This window comes from Gracilinanus agilis, chromosome 4 (genome assembly GCF_016433145.1).
Source record: "Gracilinanus agilis isolate LMUSP501 chromosome 4, AgileGrace, whole genome shotgun sequence".
Taxonomy (NCBI): domain Eukaryota; kingdom Metazoa; phylum Chordata; class Mammalia; order Didelphimorphia; family Didelphidae; genus Gracilinanus; species Gracilinanus agilis.
In genome coordinates, this window is record NC_058133.1 from 226,372,896 (window position 1) to 226,396,850 (window position 23,955).

Here is a 23,955-nt window from a genome sequence, read left to right on the forward strand (position 1 = left end):
TGTAGTCAGTGGCCCTAATTATTGGACACAATTATTTTTCTTTGTCACAGGGAAGGGTTCAATCTGAAGATGTCTGTGATGTAAAAAAAAGTCACATTTTTTAAACAGCAATGCATGAACCCAATAAATAAACAATATAATTCTATGACTTGTAACCAAAATTTTAGCTTAGTTTAAAGAAAGAAAAGAAAAAAAGCTAAACAAAAATTTTTCATCTGCCCATATTTAATTCCACCCACCATCCCCTATAGTTGCCAGTTATCAGGTATATATATATATATATATATATATATAGCTCATAGCAATGATTAAGAAAAATAAGCATCCCTTTATATCGATATACATACATATATATATATATTTTTTATATATATATATTCGGAGTTTTCCTTCCATTACAAATCCCCAGAAAATTCCAAGTAAAAGATATCAAAGAGACAAACCACATTTCTCAAAGCCCTATTCTTAGCTTCTTTCAGTGGGCATGAGTCATTTATAGAGATCTATACTATCTCAAATCATACAACATCATATACTTGCATAAATTCTGTAATTAAACTATGTATTTTGTAGGAAAGAGAGGTTAAGTCAGGTGAGGAAAGGAAAAGGGAAGGGAATATTGCTTTTTTTCACATGAAAATTCAACTGAGAAGTTTTGAATAAAATTTAAAATTGATTTTCAAGAAACTAAGATTGAAAGCTAGGGGGTATTTTTCACTGAGTTTACTCCCATTTACAATGAAGGCAACAATAGTAGTTCTATAACTAGGGACTAAAAGGACTAAATATCAGGAAAAAGAAGAATCAGGTCCTTATTTATAAACAGAACATGCATGGGTTTTCAACAATGTCTGAAGTGTCACACTGAGCAATCCTAATGAGGTCTGAACTGAAGTGAAGACAAGAGGATATTAAGGCTGAACCCTAGAGAAATTCCCTGCTGGTGAAATGTCCCAGACTACACAAAAATTTCCCAAGGATGCTAATGGAAACTTCATTTTTTGAAACCAAGACTGGAAAAAGCCCTAAAGACTAAGGGAACAACTCTATAGTAACCTTCAGGGAAGGAAGTGACCAGATGTGTCCTAACCAGATTGCAACTGGCTAGGACATGACTTGGACAAGGTCAGTCTGACTCATAAAGGATAAGGGCAACCTTCAGAAGCATGATGATGTTGACAATTATCCAAAAGTCTTTGAACAAATGACTAAGCAATTTCAAAGTTAGTGAGAGTATGAAAGTCTACTTTTATAAAGTCAAGAAAAACGTCTTCCTGGATATGCAACCTAGGGGCAAGACTGTGGCCTTGCTCTAAGGTATTATTTCCATCACAAGTTAGACAAATTGATGAATTTCAAAAACCTCCTTGGTTTCTCTAGACAGTTTAAGTTTCTTCATTTCCCTTTGACAATTTCTGACAAAGGGGTTGTAGATGGGAAAAGTCATGGTGGAGAAAATAAAGCAAGCTGAATAATAAGTACATGTTAATAGATATGATTCTGGGGGTGTGAATTACAAATGGGCTGATGACCTTAAATTTTCAGGAGTTAAAAACTACAGGTAGAAAAATCCTGTAAAAGAATGTAAAACACAACACTGTTACAATGATCTTTCTGAATTATCCTCTAAGGCAATCCCATCTAAAATGAGTCCCATGGACTGAATTATCAACGCTATTCAGATGATTCCCAGATATATAAATTTTATCCACAACTTCCTCCTGACTCCAGTCCTGTGCCATCAACCGAATACTAAACATCACTACCTATATATCTCATATGTATATCAAGCTCAGCATATCCAAAATGGGACTTATTACATTTCTCCAACATCTATTTCCATACACATACAAAAGCAAACTAACAGTATAGCATTAATGTTCCGTAATAAGCCCAAGGACCCCAGCTATTCACCTTCTGACAAATATTTCAGGGAAGGAGGGAATAAGCACCTATCGTAGCAAGGCACGGTACTAAGTCTTTTGTAATCATTATTTCATTTGATCCTCATAACAATAGTGGGAGGATATGATATTATTATTGCCAATTTACAGTTTAAGAAATTGAGGCAAAAAGCCATTAAGTATAGCCTCAGATATTTCCTGATTGTGTGACCTTTGGCAAGTCACTTAACTCCAATTGCCTAGCCCTTACCTCTCCTTCTACCTTATAAATGATACTTAGTAATGAGTCTAAGACAAGCTTGAAAAAAAAAAGACATTAAGTGACTTGACTAGTCAGACAGCTATTAAGTATCTGAGGTCATATTTGAACTCAGGATCTTCTAACTCTAGGTCTTGTGCCCTCTCTACTAGGCCCCCTAGCTGCCTCCATATAACAACCAGCCGTAATTCCAGAAGATTCACAAGAGAATGTGCTGCTCAACTCCTGATAGAAATGGGAGTGCAAGACTGGAACAATTATTATTTTTGGACATGGCCAATGTAGAAATTTGTTGACTATGCATATTTGTTACAAAAGTTTTGAACTTATTTCTTTTTCCAATGGGGGGAAGTGAATGGGAGGAAGAGAAAACAGATTTTTATTAATTGAAAAATAAATTAGGTTAAAAAAAGGTATAGGATGAATGTAGCCTAAGAAACAGAAGAAATGCACACAATAATATATTGTAAAGACAACTTTGAAAGACTAGCAAATGTTGATCAAAGCAAAACCCAACCATAAATCTGTAAGACTGATGATGAAGAGTGCTACCCCTCTCTTGAAAGGGAAATGATGGCCTCAAGAGGCAGAAAGAGATACCTTTCCAAATGGCAAATTTGGGAATTTGTTTTGTCTGATGATGAATATTACTTAAGGGGGTTTTGTTTTTCTTTTTTATTTTTCAGTGAAGTAGAGGAAAATAAATTCTTGTTAATAAAGCAGTGTGGAAGAAATTAGGACTGGACCAATCATTATACCATTTAGATTAGCTCCAAATGGGTATATGACTTAGCTAGAAAGGATAACATCACAAATAAATTATAAGTAGCAAGGAGCAAGGGGCACCTACATGGCTTAGTAGAGAGCACTAGGCCTTGGAGCTGGGAAGACCTGAATTCAAATCCATACTCAGACACTTAGCAGCTGTATGACCCTGGGCAAGACACTTACCCTGTTTGCCTTAATCCACTGGAGAAGGAAATGGCTAACCTCTCCAGTATCTTTGCCAACAAAACTCCATGGACAGTGTGCTACACAGGGTCACAAAAAGTTGAATTTGACTGACCAACTACTATTACAGCAAGGAACAAAATGCCTACTAGATATATGGAAAGGAGAGAGTTCATAACCAAAGAAAAGATGACAATATTGTTTGAAGATAAATTTTGTCTATTTAATTTTTAATTTATTTAATAAAAATATTAAATCTTATTTAAAGATAAGTCCAATTACATAAAATTAATGCAAAACCAGTTCGGCTAATATTAGGAGCAGGAAATTGGGGGGGGGGGGGGAAATTATGCAGCAAGTTTCTCGAACAAATATCTAATTTCCAAGCTACATAAGGAACTGATGCAAAAGAATTTCTTATTCTTTCCCATTATCACCTCTACTATTTAATATCGTTCTAGAAATGCTAGTAATAGCAATTAGAGAAGAAAAAAGAAATTGAAGGGACTAAAGTAGGTAATGAGGAAATTAACCATCACTCTTTGCAGATGATATGATGGTATACTTAAATAATCCCAGAAAATCAACTAAAAATAATTAACGACTCTAGCAAAGTTGGAAGGTACAAGATAAACAACATAAATCATATATATTTCCAACAAAACTCAGCAGCAGGAGTTAGAAAGAGAAACCCCATTTAAAATCACTCTAGACAATATAAAATATTTAGGAATCTATCTGCCAAGACGAACGCAGGAATTATATGAACACAACTACAAAACTAGATCTAAATAATTGGAAAAACATTAACTGCTCCTGGGTAGGATGAGCTAATATAATAAAAATGACAATCCTACCCAAATTAATCTACTTAGTCAGTGCCATACCTATGAAACTACCAAAAACTTTTTTATAGACTTAGAAAAAATTAAGACAAAGTTCATCTGAAAGAACAAAAGATCAAGAATATCAAGGGAAATAATGGAAAAAATGTGAAGGATGAGGGCCTAGCAGTACCAGATCTTAAACTGTACTATAAAGCAGTGGTCATCAAAACAATATGGTACTGGCTAAGAGACAGAAGGGTGGATCAATGGAATAGACTAGGGGTAAATTATCTGTCAGCTAGTGTTTGATAAACCCAAAGACCTCAGCTTTTGAGACAAGAACTCACTATTTGACAAAAACTGCTGGGAAAATTGGAAAACAGAATGGGAAAAAATTAGGTTTAGATCAACATCTTATACCCTATACCAAGAAAAATTCAAAATGGGCAAATGACTTAAATACAAAGAGCGAAATCATAAATAAATTAGGTGAACAAAGAATAGTATACCTGTCAGATCTGTGAGAAAGAAAGGAATTTAAGACCAAACAGAACACTGCAAAATGTAAAATGAATGACTTTGATTTTTATATCAAATTTAAGTTTTTGTAAAAACAAAACCAATGCAACCAAAATTAGAAGGAAAGCAACAAACTGGGAGAACATTTTTATAACAAAATTTTCTGACAAACATTTAATTACCCATATATATAAGGAACTAAATCACATTTACAAAAAATTAAGCTATTTCCCAATTGACAAATGGTCAAGGGACATGAATAGGCAATTCTCAGATAAAGAAATCAAAACTATCAATAAGCACATGAGAAAGTGTTCTAAATCTCTAATAATTAGAGAAATGCAAATCAAAACAACTCTGAAGTATCACCTCACACCTAGCAGATTGGCTAAAATGACAGCAAAGGAGAGTAATTGATGTTGGAGGGGATGTGGCAAATTGGGACATTAATGCATTGCTGGTGGAGTTGTGAACTGATCCAATCATTCTGGATGGCAATTTGGAACTATGCTCAAAGGGCTTTAAAAGACTATCTGCCTTTTGATCCAGCCATAGCACTGCTTAGATTATACCCCAAAGAAATAATAAGGAAAAAGACTTGTACAAAAATATTTATAGCCGCACTCTTTGTGTTGGCAAAAAATTGGAAAATAAGAGAATGTCCTTCGATTGCGGGATGGCTGAATAAATTGTGGTATCTGTTGGTGATGGAACACTATTGTGTTCAAAGGAATAAAGAACTGGAGGAATTCCATGTGAACTGGAATGACCTCCAGGAATTGATGCAGAGTGAAAGGAGCAGATCCAGGAGAACATTGTACATGGAGACAGATACACTGTGGTACAATCGAACATAACGGACTTTTATATTAGCAGCAATGCGAGGATCCAGAGCAAGGCTGCAGACTTATAAGAAAGAAAACCAGCCACATTCAGAGGAAAAACTGTGGGAGGAGAAACACAGAAGAAAAACAACTGCTTGAACACATGGGCTGATGAGGATATGATGGGGGATGTAGACACTAAATGATAACTCTAGTCCAACTATCAATAATATGGAATTAGGTCTTGATCAATGATACGTGTAAAACCCAGTGGAATTGTACGTCAGCTAAGGGAGGGTTTGATGGGATTGGGAGAGAAGGAAAGAACATGAAATATGTAACTAGTGTAATGCAGGATTTATGCAAGATTTCTTGCATTTGCAATATTACCCTAGACAATCCTGTCAGTTAGCAGAATGGAACTCTGGCCCGGCAGGTGCCAGTCCCAGGAGCTGACAGCTCCATTCTGCTGACAGGATTGCCTAGGGTAATATTGCAAGTGCAAGAAATCTTGCATAAATCCTGCATTACACTAGGAGAAAATATTCAAAATAAAAAAATTAATTTCAAAAAAACAAAAAGCAAACAAAAAAAAGAAATCAAAACCATGAAAAAGCACACGTAAAAGTGTTCTAAATCCCTCCTGATTAGAGAAATGCAAATTAAAACAATTCTGAGGTACTACCTTATACCTAGCAGACTGGTCAATATGGCAGCAAAGGAAAGCAATAAATGTTGGAGGGGATGTGGCAAAATTGGGACACTGTAATACACTGCTGGTGGAGTTGTGAATTGTTCCAACCATTCTGGAGGGCAATTTAGAACTATGCACAAAGGCCTTTAAGAGAATGACTACCCTTTGACCCAGCCATACCACTGCTGGGTTTGTGCCCCAAAAAGATAATAAGGAAAAAGACTTGTACAAAAATATTCATAGCCACACTCTTTGTGGTGGCAAAAAAATTGGAAAATGAGGGAGTGCCCATTGATTGGGGAATGCTGAATAAATTGTGATATCTGATGGTAATGGAATATTATTGTGGTGAAAGGAATAATGAACTGGAGGAATTCCATGTGAACTGGAAAGACCTCCAGGAATTGATGCAGAGTGAAAGGAATAGAACCAGGAGAACATTGTACACAGAGACTGATACATAATGGCACAATTGAATGTAATAGACTTTTCTACTAGCGGCAATGCAATGACCCAGGCCAATTCAGAGGAACTTATAAGAAAGAACACTATCCACATCCAGAGTGTGTTGTTTAAAATTATTCTAAGACTTGGGAAACTACATCTCCCAGGACTCCCTGCTACAACTTCCCCTGACATCTCCTACTTCCTTTGTGGGAGGTGTCGGAGAAAGTATAAAAGAGAGAGTTTTGACACCTTTGGTCTCTCTCTCTCTCTCTCAGCTCTCTACCCTGGAGACTCTCAACTCCAGGCTCTAGACCCTAGAGAAGTGCCTACCAGAGAAGACCCTTTCCCCCTACCTAGATTTTCCCTTTCCCAACTAAATAAAAACCTAGCTATTCTACAATAAGTGCTACCTGATCTTTATTGAGCTCCAAAAAGCTCGGGTCAATTTCCCCTACCAGGGCTGGGGGGGCTACAGGCTGGGCTACCTTCCTTCCCTTCCTTCCTTCTCCTACCTACCTTCCTCCAATTCTTAACCTCACAAGAGAAAGAACTGTGGGAATAGAAATGCATAAGAAAAACATGCTCGATCATGTAGTTCAATATGGATATGATTAGGGATTTGATGTTAAAGGATCACTCTACTGCAAATATGAATAACATGGAACTAGGTTTTGAACAATGATACATGATAACCCAGTGGAACTGCTTGTCAGCTCCAGGAGTAGGAAGGAAAGGGGGAAGGGAGAGGATAACATGAATCATGTAACCATGGAAAAATATTCTAAAGGGGAAAAAAAAAGAATTTCTTATTCTTTTTCCTTTTTCCAATTGTTAAGATAATTGTTAAGATAATCAAATAACAAGAGAAGAAAGCATGCTATCAATAGCCATGGGAAAAAAATGCTCCAAATCACTAATAATTAGAAAAATGTGTAACATTAAAAAAAGAAAGAAAAGTACATAATAAAACAACTTTGAAATTCTATATCAAACCCAACATATTGGCAAAGTTGACAAAAAGGAAAAATGATAAGGTATTGGAGGGCCTGAGGGAAACAAGTACATGTGCTACGAATTGGTTCAGTCACTCCCATAAAGCAATTTGAAACCCTTATTCCCAAAGTGACTAAATATTATCTCATCTGAAAATAGGTGCTATCATTATTCCCATTTTACAAATGAGTAAACAGGAATACTGTTCAATACCACTACAAGGCCTATACCTCAGAAAAAGCAAAGAAAAAAAGAAAAGGAATTATATACACAAAAATAGTTGTAGCATTTTTTGTGCTGGCAAAGAACTGTAAATTCCAGGAGTAACTATCAACTGAAGAATGACTGAACATTTTATGATATAAGCACATAATGGAATGCCATTATGGTGTAAAAAACGATAAAAGCAACAGTTTCACAGAAACTTGGGAAGATTTGTATAAAATGATGAGTGAAGTAAGCAGAACCAGAAGAACAATTTGTATAATGACAACACTGTAAAAACAAACAATTCTGAAAGACTTAAAAACTCTTTTCAACATAATTATCAACCACAATTGCAGAGGACTCATGATGAAGCATGTTACCAACCTCAACAGAGAGGCAAAGAACTCAATATACAAAATGAGACATGTTTTAAACATGGCCAATGTGAGAATTTGTTTTTCCTGACAAGGCATATTTGGCAAAAAGAGTTTTGATTTATTTATTTTCTTTCTGATGGGGAAAATTAGGTATGAAGAAGACAAAATAAATGCTGCTACTTCTTGTTTTTTGTTTGTTTGTTTGGTTTTAATTTTTAGCTAAAAAAAAAATTCCTTGTTCCAAACTCTCCAATTTCTGCTGAGGATACCACCATTCTTTTAAGTCACCTAGCTTACAACCTCAAAGTTATCCTTGCTTTTTCTCTCTCCCTCACTCTCCATATCCAAGTAGCTGCCAAGACCCATCACAAAGGGCTAGGTCAGCACTGGCAAATGTTTTCAAGATTGTGTGCCCAAAGCACAACTTCAAGCTGCCTGTGAGCTCCCCACAATACAGAAAGCTCCCAGACAAAGAAGGGAGGAAGTGCTCACATTGGGCGGCTGGGCAGAAGAGCTAGGCATGCAAAAAATGTCCTCAGCCTCTGTGGAAAGGAGGAAGAGAAAAGCCCTCTCCGTACTGCCATGGCTTCACCAACACGGGGCTAGGTGGTACAGGGAATAAATAGCACACTGAATATAAGGTCAAAGAATCATGAGTTCAAATCTGGTCTCAGACTCTTACTAGTTATGCATCCTTGGGGAAGTAATTTTACCTCTATTTGCCTGTTTCTTCACCTGTAGAATGAGGCAATAATAGCACCTACCTCCTGGGGCTGTTGTGAGGATCAAATGAGATATTTGTAGAGCATTCAGCACAGCACTTGGGACTTCCACTCACACAGTGCCTACCTTAATTTATCCCCTTAATACTTCTCACCTTCACACTATTGCTATAGTCTCCTAATATGTCTATACTACTTAGAATCTCCAAAGACTGACAAGTTAATATTCTTAAAACATATGCCTGACCATGTCACGATCACTTTTTAAAAATCATCAGTGGCTCTCTAGTGCCTTTGAGGTAAAAGACAAATTACTGAGTCTGGCTTCCTCTACAGTGTGAAGGCTCACACCTGCCTTTTACATGCTTATTTCATATAACTTTGCTTCCCAGCCCTAGAATCTGATGCTCGACAGGTGAGCTTTCACCTTATTTTGCTAAGAAGTCAGGTGGCCAGGTCACTTCCCTGGTAGTACCAAATCATGAGTCTACCTCTTTTACATCCTCAACCTACTGGAACTCTAGGACCAAAGGTCTAATAGAAGAACCTCTTACTCTATTCTGTCCCAAGCCAAGCTACCACAACACTTCTGGTCACCCCCCCAAACCCTTGGTCTCCTTGTTCTATTCTCCCACTTCTAACTTTAGCCTCCATATTCACTAAGTCCCAAAAGTCTTACTTCAACAGCTTGCATGAGTTAAGATTCCTTCATAGAACATCAGCTCCTTAAAGGAAAGGACTACTTACTGCCTGCTTGTATTTGAGCTCTTAATGAATGTTTTTTCCTTTACTCATTCATTCACAAAGTCTACATTCCAGAGAATGTGAACTACTTAAATTGTTCCCCAAAACTGAAAATCTATCTCTAGTCTCTCTGCCTTCATACAGGCCCTACACCAGAAAAATATTCATTCATCCTGAACTTCCTTCAAGACTTGCTTTAGGTTCTTACTATATCCTCCAAGTTAGTCTTTCCTGAACCCCCTGATTATTATCCCCCCCTCTCTCCTAAAATTACTTTGTATTTATTTATGTTCGTGTTGCATTTCCCTATAAACCTAAGTTGCTAAAGGGCAGAACTTGTTTCATTTGTGTCTTTGAATTCTCAGTGCCCAAGAGAGAATTTCAGAATACTATGATTTCTAACAGTAAATTGTACATCTACATTCTGCTCTGTTTAAGCAAATTATTCAAATTAATTTACATTCCCTGAACATGAATCAACTGAAAGCACAAGGAAGTATATATTTAGGTGATGGTGATGGAAATGGGTTCAGGATTAAAAACTGAATTAGTTCATAAACTAGAAAAATAAAAGCAAGTTATACTTCTCCTTTCACTGTCAGAAATCAAAGTAAGCAAGAGTGAAGCTGTTAATTCAAATTCACCTCATGAAAGATCTGATTCTAAAAACCAAGTATTCCAAATCTCTAGCCTTGCCACTGTCCTGATTAGTAAGCAGCTCCTGAGACTCACTATATTAAGCCATGTTAATCCTTACTCTCCTAGATTCTCAATTCTACTCTTCCCACCTTTACCCACCAAAAACTGCTACTAATACTGAAAAGAATATGTCAACTTACTACTGTTGGTTCCCATCGCCATGCTGGTAACTTTCCAAATCAAAATACTCTTCCCTACCTCCAGTCTCCTTTATATATTATCTCTCCCATTACAATATAAGTTTCTTTGAGGCAGCAACTGCTCCTATTTCGACCATTCAGTACAGTACTTCATATAGCTTAGTATTTAACAAATGTCTCATTCATTCATTCCTCAATATTCAAACCACTGTACAAAGAAAAGTATTCTTTCTCTAACTCACAGTTATTGTCTACTGTGCTGATGGAAGAACAAACTTAAAAGGACCCTGAGTCCCACATACACTAAAATTTCTAAAATATCTCTTACCTGTTCTGGTTCTTGTTCCTGCTCCTGGCCAGGCTTAGACTTTTTTGGTTTAGAAGGGCCTCCAGGACTACAGAGGGATTTTGGCACCTTGGTTGATGATGGCACTGAATATCTTGAAGGCATAGAGGAACCTCCAAGACGCTGCCCACCCCCAGAGAAAGGAACAAAAGGAGAAGATACTGATTCCTTGGAACTCAGCTTCATTTCATCATCCAACCGCCTAAGGCCCCGACAATCTATCTGGCTGATCCCTGAAGCAATTGCATCATCTGGTCGGCTCAAATCACCACTGCTTAGCCCATCGGAGCCCAAAGAATGCAGAGGATTGCTGGTGGTCTGATCAACAGAGACAGATGGAACAGGGTTTCCTGAGAGTTTGATCTTAGGAGCCATAGGCTCCTGCTTTCCAGGTGAATCACACTTCATGGAAAACCTTTTGGGAGAAAACCAAAGCAATAATAAGCAATGCTAGAAATGTGTGGGGAAAAATCCCTCATTGCCCCCTAAGATTTCCTAAGTACCACTCTCCAGCCCAGAATCATAATGGGCAAACAATTCCAAACAAAGCTTTACACTTTCAAAGCACTCCACAATTCTACCTCTTGAAATGGGTCTCCCCAATATTCATTTTATAAATTACAAGCCATGGGGATTTCTGATGGAATCAGGAAGTTAATCCAATTATCCTTACTCTGAATAACAGAGGATTTGGTCTATTTCTCCTTCTCTGCACTATAATAAGCAAAACCAAGTACCAATCCATATCACAGACAAGTGAAATTATGGCCCTCTAAGGAACTAGAAAACTATTTATTCAGAGTAGGGTTTAAACCCAAGCTAGTCAAGAGGAACTGATCTCAAACCCAACCAGCAGGCGGAGCCACAGGAACCAGCTTCCCATAGAGAGGTCAGAATCAGGCTTTAAACAATTTTTAAATTAAACTCAAGAGATATCCCACACAAATGATTTGTGTTTTCCACCCAGGTGATAAATGGATATCCCAAATGATAAATCCAAATGATATCCCAGATGATAAACATACCCTACTTCTTTTAATCTGCACCCACAAAGAAAAAAAACAAGTTTCAAGGAGAAACAACAACAACAACAAAAAAAAAAAAAACAAAAAACAAGCAGGCCAACTTTGGAATAAAAGGTTAAATTTGTTATATAATTTTTAAAAAGCTGTAATTCAAGTTTTCATATACAGTCCTCTTATTCTGCTCTTCTTTGTAGGTGGAAATATTCATGTTATTTGATGTTTGTCAAATTCATAATAATACATTAAAAAAAATTTTGTACCCAAACAACACTGTAAAAAGCTTGAGCCAACATCTGCAACCATGGGAAACACATCTGGGCAACAGTTTTAGATAAACAGGCAAATGTAGTAATTGCTATGAGGATGCTTTTTTTTGCCTTTGAACTCTTTTTTTTTTTTTAATGCATTTTTCTGCAGTCTGAAACAAACAAATTTACCACTGTAAGTTTACAAAGTAAAAAGAGACACAAAATAAGAGTCTCTGACAGGAAGACTAACTTCCTCCACCTGACCTGATGATAGCATTGCCTCCAGTTAAGCCCAGTGACTTCAGTGTGGTCTTCTGTAAGGCAGCTCTCCCAGTTATCTGGAAGGAGACAAAAATGGGAGACAGAATATAACTTTGTCCAAGATATCCAGAAGATGGTTGACTAGAAGACATACAACAGGCATTTCCTAAGAGAATTCTCAAAGGATCATAGATTTAGAGTTAAAAGGGATGAGAAGCCACTTAGTCCAACCCCTCAATCTGAGCCACATAGTTAATAAATAACCAAGGTAACATTTGAACCCAGATTTTGATGATTCCAAGTACAGTGTCCTCTCCACTAAACTACACTACCTCTCTTCTAGCTCCCTTTTAACTCTGTGTAAATTTTTTAGTCTTTTCTAAAATAAAGTTCCCACCTTCCTTACTTCCTTACCTTTCTCCAACACCCTGTATCATGTAATGCTTTTCCTTACAATCTTTTGACTTTCTCATAAATGAAATGGCAGAAAAGTATATTTATGATTGAGTAATAGGAGTCAAGACTTGTATATTCTAACCTAGGACATGTCATTAACATGTCATTTAACTTCTCTGTACCACATTTCCAGATTCATAAAATAACTGTATTAGGACAGATGTTAGGTAGCAGAATGGATGACTGTCAGGCCTAGAGATCCTAGATCCTAGAGGTCCTGGATTCAAAATATGGCTTCATATTTCCTAGCTCTGTGATCTGATCAAGTCAATTAATCCCCACTACCTAGTCCTTATTTTTCTTCTGTCTTGGAACTAATATATAGTATGGATTCTAAGATAGAAGGTAAAGGCTTAAAAATAAATTAACTAATTAAATTAAATGACAGATTTTGATTTGATGATCTTGCAAAGACCCTTCCATTTTATGGCTGGATAATCTATAAAACAAGGAGGTCAACCTGGAAGGAGATAAAGAAGGGAATAACATAGAACAAACAATATGCCAAGAGATTTGAAGAAAGCCTCCAGAAAAATCCCTTAGTATAATAGGGGCCCGAAAGCTGATGATGATACATTGAGAACAATAGGGCTCTATCAAAATGTTTTAGGGAAGAATAAAGAAAGACGTCAAGATGAACTACTGGTTCTCAGCCCTTAATGTCTTTCTCTACACTATGAGAGAGACACATGCCCCAAAAGACTCTGCGGAGTTCAATCAGGAGTCAGAAATCAAACCTGAAAATAATTTTAATGATTAATGTTCCTTCTAATATTAAAAAATTATATGTATATGGCCACAAAAATTATAGCTTTTTTGCAGAATTCTAGAGAGACAAGAAAAAAATTAATGGAAATAAATTCAGCAAAGTAGCAGAATATAAAATAGGCAAAAATCATCAGCCCTTATATATTATCAAACAAGACTGAGGAGGAAGAAAAAAGGAAAATTACATTCAAAATAACCACAGAATGCATAAAATGTTTGGGAGTCCAAGGACTAATCAATATACACAGAGATTATATGATTACAACAATAAAACGCTTTATAGAAATACAGATCAAGTAACCAAGATACTAATTGCTCATGGTTAATTTCCACTAATAGAATAAAAATGAACGATGCCAGCTAAATTAATTTACTTATGCCATACTAATCATATTACCATACGGTTACTTTACAAACCTAGAAAAATAATAATATATCTGAAAAACAAAAGATCAAAAATCTTAAGAGAAATAATAGAAAAAGGGGGGAGGAAGGGGAAATGGAATCTAACATATTGTAAACCATCCTATAAAAAAATCCTCATAAAAATTATTTGGAACTAGTTTTTAAAAACTCAGAATAGATCAGTGGAAAAGAGTAGGAATACAACACAAAGATAAAATGGATAGAGTAGCCTAGTGTTTGAAAAATCCAAAGACCCCAGTCACTGTGTTAAGGACTCATGATCTGACCAAAAATGCTATGAAAACTATAAAGCAGTCTGGCAGAAATTAGGTTTGTACCAACTCTTCAGACCAAAAATCATGAGCTCCAAATAGATTATGTGACCTAGGTATAAAACAAATTAAAGAATGGGAAATATAAATATAAATACTTGGGAATTTCTGAAACTATGCATATAAAATGACCAAACAAGGGATAAAGAGGATCACAGAAAATAAAATGGGACAATTTTGAACATATAAAATTAAATAGTTTTTATACAAATAAAGCCAAAGTCATTAAAATTAGAAAGGAAATTGGGAGCTGGGAATAAATATTATAGCAAATTTCTCTGATAAAGGTCTAGTATCCAATATATACAAAGAATTGATTCCAATATATAAGAATAAAAGCCATCCTCCAGTAAATATATATGAACAGGCAGCTATCAAAAAAAAAGAAACATGACTAAGCAAAACATACAAATCACTAAAAAGACCAACTCTGGGATTCTACCTTAAACCATCAGATTGGCAAAGGTAACTAAAATGTAAAGTGACAATTGTTAGAGAGGTTACAAGATGACAGGCACACTAATGTACTGTTGGTGAATTTGAAGTGGTCTAATCTTTCTGGGAAGCAATCTGGAGCTATGCCAAAACAGTGACTAAATTATCCATACTCTTTCATCCTTCCATACCACTACTAGATATATACCCCAAAGATCAAAGAAAGAGGGAAGTCACCCCAAAATAGCAAGACTTTTTGTTGTACAAAGAGTCAGAAATTAGGAAGGCATCTGTTCATCAACTGTGGAATGGCTAAGCATATTATGGCAAATGAATCAATGCAATAATGATATCAAAAAAGAAGAGAGTAACTAGCATTTTTTTAATAGGCATAGAAAATGGGGTAGCTACATGGCTGGGTGGATAGAGAGCCAGGTCTGCAGATAGGAAGTCTTGGGTTAAAATCTGGCCTCAGCCTCTTCTTAGCTATGTGAACCTCTGCAAGTCACTTAACCCCAATTTCCTAGCCCTACTGTTCTTTTGTCTTGGAATTGATACTTAATATAAATTCCAAAAAGGAAAGGATTTTTTTAAAAGGCAAAGAAAATAATGGAGCTCAGGAGTCACGGGTAAGTAGGACAGCTTTGAAACTGGTATAGCTTTTTAAAAATGAAATCTGTATGTAATATAGTCATAATGTCACGTATAATTCTTTTCCTGCTCGTCTATGTATATAGAAATAATGATCATTGACTGATATAACAATGTCAGTTGATATTTGTCAACTTCAGAATAAGAAAAAAGAAAAATTTCAAAAAGATGCCTGGGAACTTTAATGTAACAATTAACAATTAAGATTTTAAAAACCAAGTTAAAAAATACATAACCATGTTACCAGAGCAAAAAAAAAAAAAAAAATCCACAAATGCTGAGCATATATGAACAGATTTTCATCAAGTAGAATTTACGCAAGTTAAACTGACTCATTTAAGGATATGCATCATAATTGTTACTATGCTACATGGTAATTAGGCATAAATGGCAAGCAGTTTCCATAAATGACTGTAATCAGTATTTCTTTTACACAGCCAACCCCAATTTTTAGTCATTCTCTTTTCTTTGTTAGTTTTCCATAATCTAATCAGCATTAATGTCTACAGTTTGTCTCAATACAACATAGGATTTAATCTTGGTCCTACATGCACAAAGATCCTGATCCTCTCCCTTCCCACCAAGGCCAAGGCCCAGAGCTGAGGTTCCTTAGTATTCTTTCCTATAATTTCAGTTCTCTCTGAGCCACCCAAAAGTTATCCCATTTCTTAGGAAAAGGATTTGGGTGGGCAGCCTAGGGGAAGAGAAAATGGTTCCCTCAGTAAGAACTAAGAGGAAACCTGCCACTCGTATACATCTAAAAACTCCCATTATACTCAATCCTCTACCTCAAGGCAAAATGGTTCTTGAGCCTCATCCTGATCAAGGCTTTCTTCTCAGGGTACAAGTTGTCTTTTATGTTCGTTTCAACTATTCAAAAATTGGGGGTGGTGGCAGGAATTACTCACAACAATTTGATTTGCCTACAAGTCTCAGTCCCGTCTTCCCTCAGATGAAGATGAAGTGGGAATGATATAAATGTGTTATAATGTATAATCACCATTGCTAGAGAGGATAAGGAGAACTAAGCTTTACAGATAGCTAAGTAGCACAATGAATAATGTGTTGGGCCTAGAGTGGGGAAGCCTTAAATTAAAATCCAGCCTAACTTATTACATAATCAAAAGCAAGTCACTCCACTTCTTTCTGCCTCAGTTCTCTAATCCATAAAATGGGGGGAATAATAGCACTTACCTCCCAGGGTTGTTATGAGAATAAAATACACGTGAAATGTCTTACAAAGCTTATAGCACTATATAATTGCTAGCTATTATTATTACTGTTGTTGTTATAGGGCTGGTGTTTTGTGTTATAGGGCTTATGAAAAAGAAAATATCATGAGAATGGGTTCTGGATCCCTAGGAGATAGCTGGAAGTTGGAAAAAAAAAAAAAAAGGAAGGGGTCAACAAGCTCTCCCAAAGTGTTCCTTTTTTTTCTTTTCCTTTTTTTTAGATAAATATCCTTATCTTCTGCCTTAGATCAATATTAAGTATCAATTCCAAGGCAGAAGAGTGGTAAGGACTAGGCAACTAGGGTTAAGTGACTTATTTGCCCAGGATCATGTAGCTAGGAAGTGTCTGAGACCAGATTTGAACCCAGTACTCCCCAGAACTCCAGGTCTGGCTCTCTATCCACTGAGCCACCTACCTGTTCCTTAGGTAATGTTTCTGAAAATGAGACCTCAACCCTTTCCCTTCTTCCTGGCACCTTAAGAAATTTAAATCTGGTTTCCCTTCAGTTCTGCCTTTCCCCTATTGCTTCATTTTTTATCCTAGTCTTATCCTCTGTCATAACAAATTTTCAATATTTGCTCATTCACTTACTTTACCTTTCCTTCATGAAGTGAAAGAACCTAAATTTTGTTTTAGAGTAGTGTTTACCCTTAATATAGTGCCTTGCACACAATAACTGCTTATGAATAACAAAGACATTGGACAAAGGGTATATCCCCATTGCTTTAATTCAGCTTTTTTTTAGGCAACAAAACTAATAGGATTTTTGATGCTCTTTCTAACCACTGTCTCAAGAAGCTTAAATACAGGTATCTGAACATTGTAAGAGCCAGATCATTATTTTTTAAAGTAGCTTTTCTAGGCAAAATAAGTTTAAAAAAATAGGATCATTTGTGTATCATTTCAATTAGACTAATCAAGAAGTAGAACAGTTTATCCAAAAGGAAAGATTTCTTTAAAGTTCACTGAAGAGTGAAGTAAGATCATTTCAAGTTTTTCTGAGGAAAAAAAGGGATACAAGACCCCATCCCATCTAACCTCACTTGAGGCATTGCTTTTAGCATTCTATTTTGAAGCACATGAAAGTGCTCTAACCCCTGGGATGCAGAAATAAGAAATGGAACAAGGGAAATCCTGTTTATAAGGACGATGTGAACTATGAAAACTACACTCCTTTAGCCATATTAAAAAGGAATAGAGACCTAAATTGAACAGTCCTGAATGCTTCAGTACTAGAGATCCAAAGGCTGATTCCAACATACTTTTTGACTCTTTGGGGAACAAGTTCATTTCAGTTACCCACAGTTTCCTCCTCAAAGTCCCAAAACTATCTCTAGAAGTCTCTCCTGCACTAAAAGGTCAACATTCCACTTCTTAAGGATGTCTAGCTGTGGCTATAACATCCAGACAGAAGGTTTCTGGCTAGAAGGATCATGAAACTCCATCTCTTCCAAGAAGCCTTTCAAAAGAAAGATCAGAAGGATGGACTGCTTCTCCTTTCTCACGCCATCTAGATACAAAAATCTCCCAGTTACCCTCTGCCACAACCCACCGATACTCCCCAAACTTACATTTTTTTATTTGACCTATCTATGACACATGCTTTACTTTAAATCGATGTATTAATTTAACATTTTCCTTCTAAGGCATATTTCTTATAAATATGTCTGTGTGCTTCTCTCAAATCACAAGATCAAAGAAAATAGAACAGATAATATCTTTGTGCAATGAATAGCACAGAAACAATGTATATAATCTAATTCTTAAAAGATGACAGCAGGAAATGTCAAACTTTAGACAAATATTGGACTTTTCTGGACCCAACTTGAGTCTCTAAAAGAAAGACTCAAGAACAGTAGTTTAAGAGAAAACCAGAGTTCTAGTGCTTCCACCAGTTCCTTCTTAGGCTCAGTATACATATATATAAAATAAGATTGTTGGACTACTTTTAATCATCACTGCTCTAGTCAAGCTCTTCCTATTTAACTCCAATCAAGGCAAGCTCTTCTCAGACTGAAAAGTCAGTCTGTAGACATTTGTTAAGTGCTTACTATATGTGCTAGGCATTGTGCTATAAAGGGAAAGACAGATGAGTCAGCTGCATGTTCAAAATTATTTTTGGATGTCAAACTGCATTGTAAATAACTGAGCATTTTAAATTTTCATCAATCTCCACAGGGAAGGAGCTTTGCTCAGGGTCAAGACAAGCAACAGGAACCTGGGAGTTGTGAGAGATCTAGAGCTAAAGGGAGTACTCCCCAAACATCACTCTGAGAAAGAAAGATTGAAAAAGAAAAAAGAAGAGAAGGGAAAAGGAGGGAGGAGCTGGTAGGAGGAAAAGCTGGTCTTCAAATGCCAGGATTGAACATCACACAAAAAACCTCCACACTGCAAAAGGTTTTGAAAGAGATCAAAACATGAAGCAAAGCAAATATTTATTAAAACAAAACCACTTTTGTGACTCTTGGGCTTTGAGAGACATTGAAAAAACAAACAGAGCATTGAGTGAAGTTTATAAGAGCAGCCGCCCGGGCAGTCTATGGTTATGTTCCAACGAAGCCTGAGCTTCTTTTTTTCCCCCTTTTTCCATAAAACACATCAGGCTTTGAAAAGATCTAACTTCTCTCAGTCTTACACTTTGAAGACAGGTCTGAATTTTCCAGGTTGGAAAGTGGCATTGAGTTTGTGTAGTGATTTAGGAGAGGTCATAGGGAAAGGGAAGCCAGAATTCTGAGGGGGGGAGAGGGAAAGTGTGTGTGTGTGTAGGGGGGGGGGGAGTTTGGTAGTTATTGAGCCAGAAAAAACTGCTAACCTACCTCATCCCTCATGTAAACACAGACTGGAGTAGATTCACACAGCTGCTCCACACACTCCCTGTAAGGAGAGGAAAAGAAAACAGCTTAGGCTTTCTGAAGCTGATGTACAGAGAACACCCAGGTGCCAGTCACTGTGACTCCTAGCTCAGAGGACAGCTAAGAGGGAAGCAAATGAGGTCCCACAGCACCCAGACTAGTCAATGTGGGAGGCATTACCCATGCCTCCACAGCTTAAGAAGTGAGGGAATAAGGCCACCACACACCCACCCACAATCCAAGCTGTGTTCTGAAGATGTAAGACAGGCAGTTTTCTGCTCCTGGTTATAGCACTCATCTTTACTCAGATCAAATCTCGTATAGTCAATACTCAAATGAGAACTAGACCATTCCAATATGCAATGTAGTAGGAAAGAACGCTGGACTAGAAGTCTAGAAATCAGTGTTCTAATCTCTTCTTGCCAGTAACTAGCTGTGTGATCTAAGGGAAGTTCCTTAATTGCTCCAGACCTCAGTGACTTATCTGTATAATAAAAAAGTTGGCAAGAATGACAAAGGGTAGAGGATCTCTGGAGAAAAGAGAGAATTCTGCTATTATCAAAATGAAGGACCACTCTTTCTGTTACTATGCAAGGAAAAATAAGTAAATCAAGGCATGCCTCCACTCTCCAAGTTGTCAAGGAGGAAATAAAAGAATAAGAAAATCGCTTTAATGTAAAAACAAAGGAGGAAAATTATCTAATAAAGCAAAGGGAGGAGATAGAGAGCTAGTCTGGAAATAAGAGGTCCTGGATTCAAATTTGATCTCAGACACTCCCTAGCTGTGTGAACCCGGGTTAAGTCACTTAACACCAATTGTCTAGCACTTACCCACTCTTCTGCCTTGGAACTGATACATAGTATCAATTCTAAAACAAAAAGTAAAGGTTTAGGGGAAAAATAGAGAAAAGGGAATCCTAACCTGCATCAGAAAGATAGCAGAGAGAAGAATATGACACAGGATAAAGGGAAGAAGGACCAAGGAATGGCTGTAGTTAATAGATAAGATGCTCTTTACACAGGACAGCACTGAATTCTCTAAAGAAGATGCAACTAGTTGTCCTTTAAGGAATACTAATAAGGATGCACAGATGCTATCACTTAAGATAACAACCAATAAGGTTAAGAAGCAGCGTGGTTTACTTGATGATGATTCCAGGCTGATTGGCATGTATCCAGGATGTGATAAAGAACATTCCAGAACTTAGCAAATCTCATGACTATCCACTTTTGATGATTCACATGGGCACACATGCCAGAAGGAACCTAATAAGCACTGCTAAAGATTATAATGTCTTGTGCAAGAGATGCTAAGGCTTCAAAGTATATGTGCTGTTTTTATTATTACTTGTACCAATAAAAGGCAAAGTCTTCTGAAGAGGCATACAGGTTTGTATGTGAAGAGCTAGTTAAAAGGATGTTAACTGAGAATGGGATTTATATTTCTGAATCACTGTATAAAAGAGTGAAATGAAATGTTCTTGGTCAGGGATAGAGTGTACCTAACTAGGACTATTACAAAACAAACACCACCACTACAACCCATTTGTCTACAAATTGTGCAAATCTAATCAAAAGAGCTCTAAACCGAATAGGAAGAGAAGAGAAAGCCAAGTAAATTCACAAAAGTAAATACTACAAAAAAATAGTTAAACTCTAAGAAAGACCTTGCAATGAAATTCTGAGACACTTATAAAATAGATAACAAATGCCTTAGACACTTACTAGCTATCTGACCTGGGTAAGTCACTTCACTTCTATTTACCTTAATCCACTGGAGTAAAAAATGGCAAACTGCTCCAGTATCTTTGCCAAAAATAACTCTATTAGGGCTGGGGGGTGGGGGGTGGGGGAGCAGCTGGGTAGCTCAGTGGATTGAGAGCCAGGCCTAGAGACGGGAGGTCCTAGGTTCAAATATGACCTCAGACATTTCCCAGCTCTGTGACCCTGGGCAAGTCACTTGACCCCCATTGCATACCTTTACCACTCTTCTGCCCTGGAGCCAATTCACAGTATTGACTCCAAGACGGAAGGTAAGGGCTGAAAACAAACAAATAAATAAATAGACAGACAGACAAATAAATAAATGAATGAATGAATAAAATAATGAACAAATAAATAAATAAATAAATAAATAAATGAATAAGTGACAGACAGACAGACAAATAAATAAATGAATGAATGAATAAAATAATGAACAAATAAATAAATAAGTGTCTCTATGGACAATATGGTCCAAGAAAACACGAAGAGTCAGACTTGACGAACAACAACAGAAAAGGAACTTCAGATCCCAAGATGATAAAATATTGACCTTAGCAATGTCACTAAAATTTAGTGGCATGGGACCCATGAACTAGAATATAGTTTTGTTTTTTAAAGGAAAAGATGAAGACAGAGAATTGTAGAATGTGTGAAGCAAAGTGAAAAGCATTTGGGTGACAATCAATGGAGGTAGAATCTAAAGGGATTATTGTTATTGGTATCTGCTACTGTTTTCAAGAATATAAACTGAGGAAATAGATAAGTAGTTTAGAAAACAGATCACAAACCTCACCCAGAAGCATGTTATAACAATGACAAAATGGAGCATCTAAAAACTTCTCCTGGCAGGCCTTAATGATCTTTTCTTAATCCTTCGAAAGGTCTAGAAATAAGTACTTTTATTCCAGACGCAATTCTCTTCATCAAGGAGGAATTGGTAAATAAAATAGAAATTATAGGACCCTTAGGAGTAAATTATTTCAACATCTAGGAGTTTACGACAAAGAAATAAGACAAGCAACTGTCACAGGGTCCAGAAGGATAGATAGAATCCTATTCAACAGGAGAAATCAGCAAAAAAAGAAGAGATAAGTAATGAATGTTTAAGAATAACATTCTGAAAGCACAAAAATAACTCAAAGAGAAGGAAAAGGAGTAGATCTATATAAACCAACAGGGAACTTATCAATAAACCTAAATTTTGAGAATACATTCACAAGAAATGGAAGCAAAGGCAAGAAAAACATGGAATGATCCTGTAAAGCTACCATAGGAAGAATAATCTTAGAATGAGGTAAGGCTAGTAGAACTATTAACAACAAAAAAAACAACAACATATCATATTTCTTCATGGATTGGAAAAAGAGGATCAAAGAAGGCACACACAAGCAGTGTTTAAGATGGATGATGCAAATAATGGATAATAGAGAAATCTTTACCAAGGATGACCTTTGGGCTAGAAAGGCCTACAAAAAAATAGCTAATAGAAAGTTAATTTTCGCTATGATAAGAGCACTTAAATTTTCTTCTTGCATTAAAAATCACTTGCTGTGTTGCACTGTCAGATTTTTGTAATATGTTGATTAGTTTTACCAACCTTTCCACTATTTTATTTTGTCACAAGGAAATTAGAAATACGAATAACAGAAAAACAAACTATTATAAATGAAAAAAATTTAATTACTAGTGTCAGCCAAATAACCCCGGGGGTACTGAAAGAATCAAAGGAGGTAACTATTGAGTCAATGCCAGTGATTTTCTGGAGAATCATGGAGAGATGTTGCTAAACAAGAGAAAGGCAAGTTTTGCCTGATTTTCAAAAAAGGGGGAGAAAGTAGGTCATGCAAACTATAGTGAGAAGATTCAAGATGGCAGAGTAGGAGGAACCATTTTTATCCAGTTCTCCCAACACATATTCTCCACAACAACCTAACCAGATTGAATTCTGATTAGGGAAGTCAAGAAAAAAGTCATAGTGAATCATTTTTCCAGCTGGGCAACTTGGGAAAAGAGAGAGATAAATGGATACTATGGTGGGAGATGTCCAGGAGCAATATGGTGGCAGTAGCAGTAGCAGCAGGATGAGGAGCATTCCCTGTGCCCAGGGACCAGAAGAGAAACTAGACAGAGCATGGGGCAGGACACATGGGCAAAAAGAGATCCCAGGGGACTCTTGAACTTGTTCTAGGCACAGAAACAGGTGCCCTCTGGCAGTTGTACTGCCCATCCATTAACCAGTTCTGAGTCACAGATTCAAAGTAGAAAAGCAGCTACAACTGAGCATAAAGCTTGAGATAAGTAGTTGAGCACACAAAAAAATTTTAAAAATTTAGCCGTGTAGTTCTCAGCGCAGAAGTTTGAGCAGCAACTCCATTCTGACCTTTAGACCAGCACATAAACTTGCAGTGGAAAAATCTGAAAACTTATGAGAAACCCATCAATTAGGGAATAGTTGAGCAAACTGGTGGCATAGTATTGTGAAGGAATACTGTTATACTATAAGAAATTATGAAAGGGAAAGTTTCAGAAAATCCTGGGAAGACTTATATGAATTGATGTAAAGCAAAATGAGCAGAAGCAAGAGAACAATGTACATGGTATCAACAATACTATAAAGATAATAAATGGGAAAGCCTTAGCAATTTGATCAATACAATGCTACCTGACAATTCCAAAGGACTCATGATGAAAAATACTATCCATCTCCAGAGAGAGAACTGATGGACTCTAGGTGCAGATTAAAGAATTTTTTTTCACTTTCTTTTTCTTTTTAATTTTTACAACATAGCTACTGTGGAAATATGTTTTGTATAACATCATATGTATAACAGGTATTGTATTTATTGATTTTTCATTGGGTGGGGGAGGGGAT

The 23,955-nt window shown here is 36.6% G+C and overlaps 1 protein-coding gene across 1 annotated transcript in view; it reads right to left on the minus strand.

The window, feature by feature from the left end:
• Positions 1 to 23,955, minus strand: part of ASPSCR1 (ASPSCR1 tether for SLC2A4, UBX domain containing) — a 163,374-nt gene that overhangs the window by 89,387 nt on the left and 50,032 nt on the right. Inside the window, exons 5-7 of the mRNA XM_044672377.1 lie at positions 19,284 to 19,341; positions 12,191 to 12,264; positions 10,636 to 11,068 (exon numbers count right to left, since the gene is read on the minus strand). Of these exons, the coding sequence (XP_044528312.1) occupies positions 10,636 to 11,068; positions 12,191 to 12,264; positions 19,284 to 19,341 (565 nt within the window). The remainder of the gene's footprint in view (positions 1 to 10,635; positions 11,069 to 12,190; positions 12,265 to 19,283; positions 19,342 to 23,955) is intronic.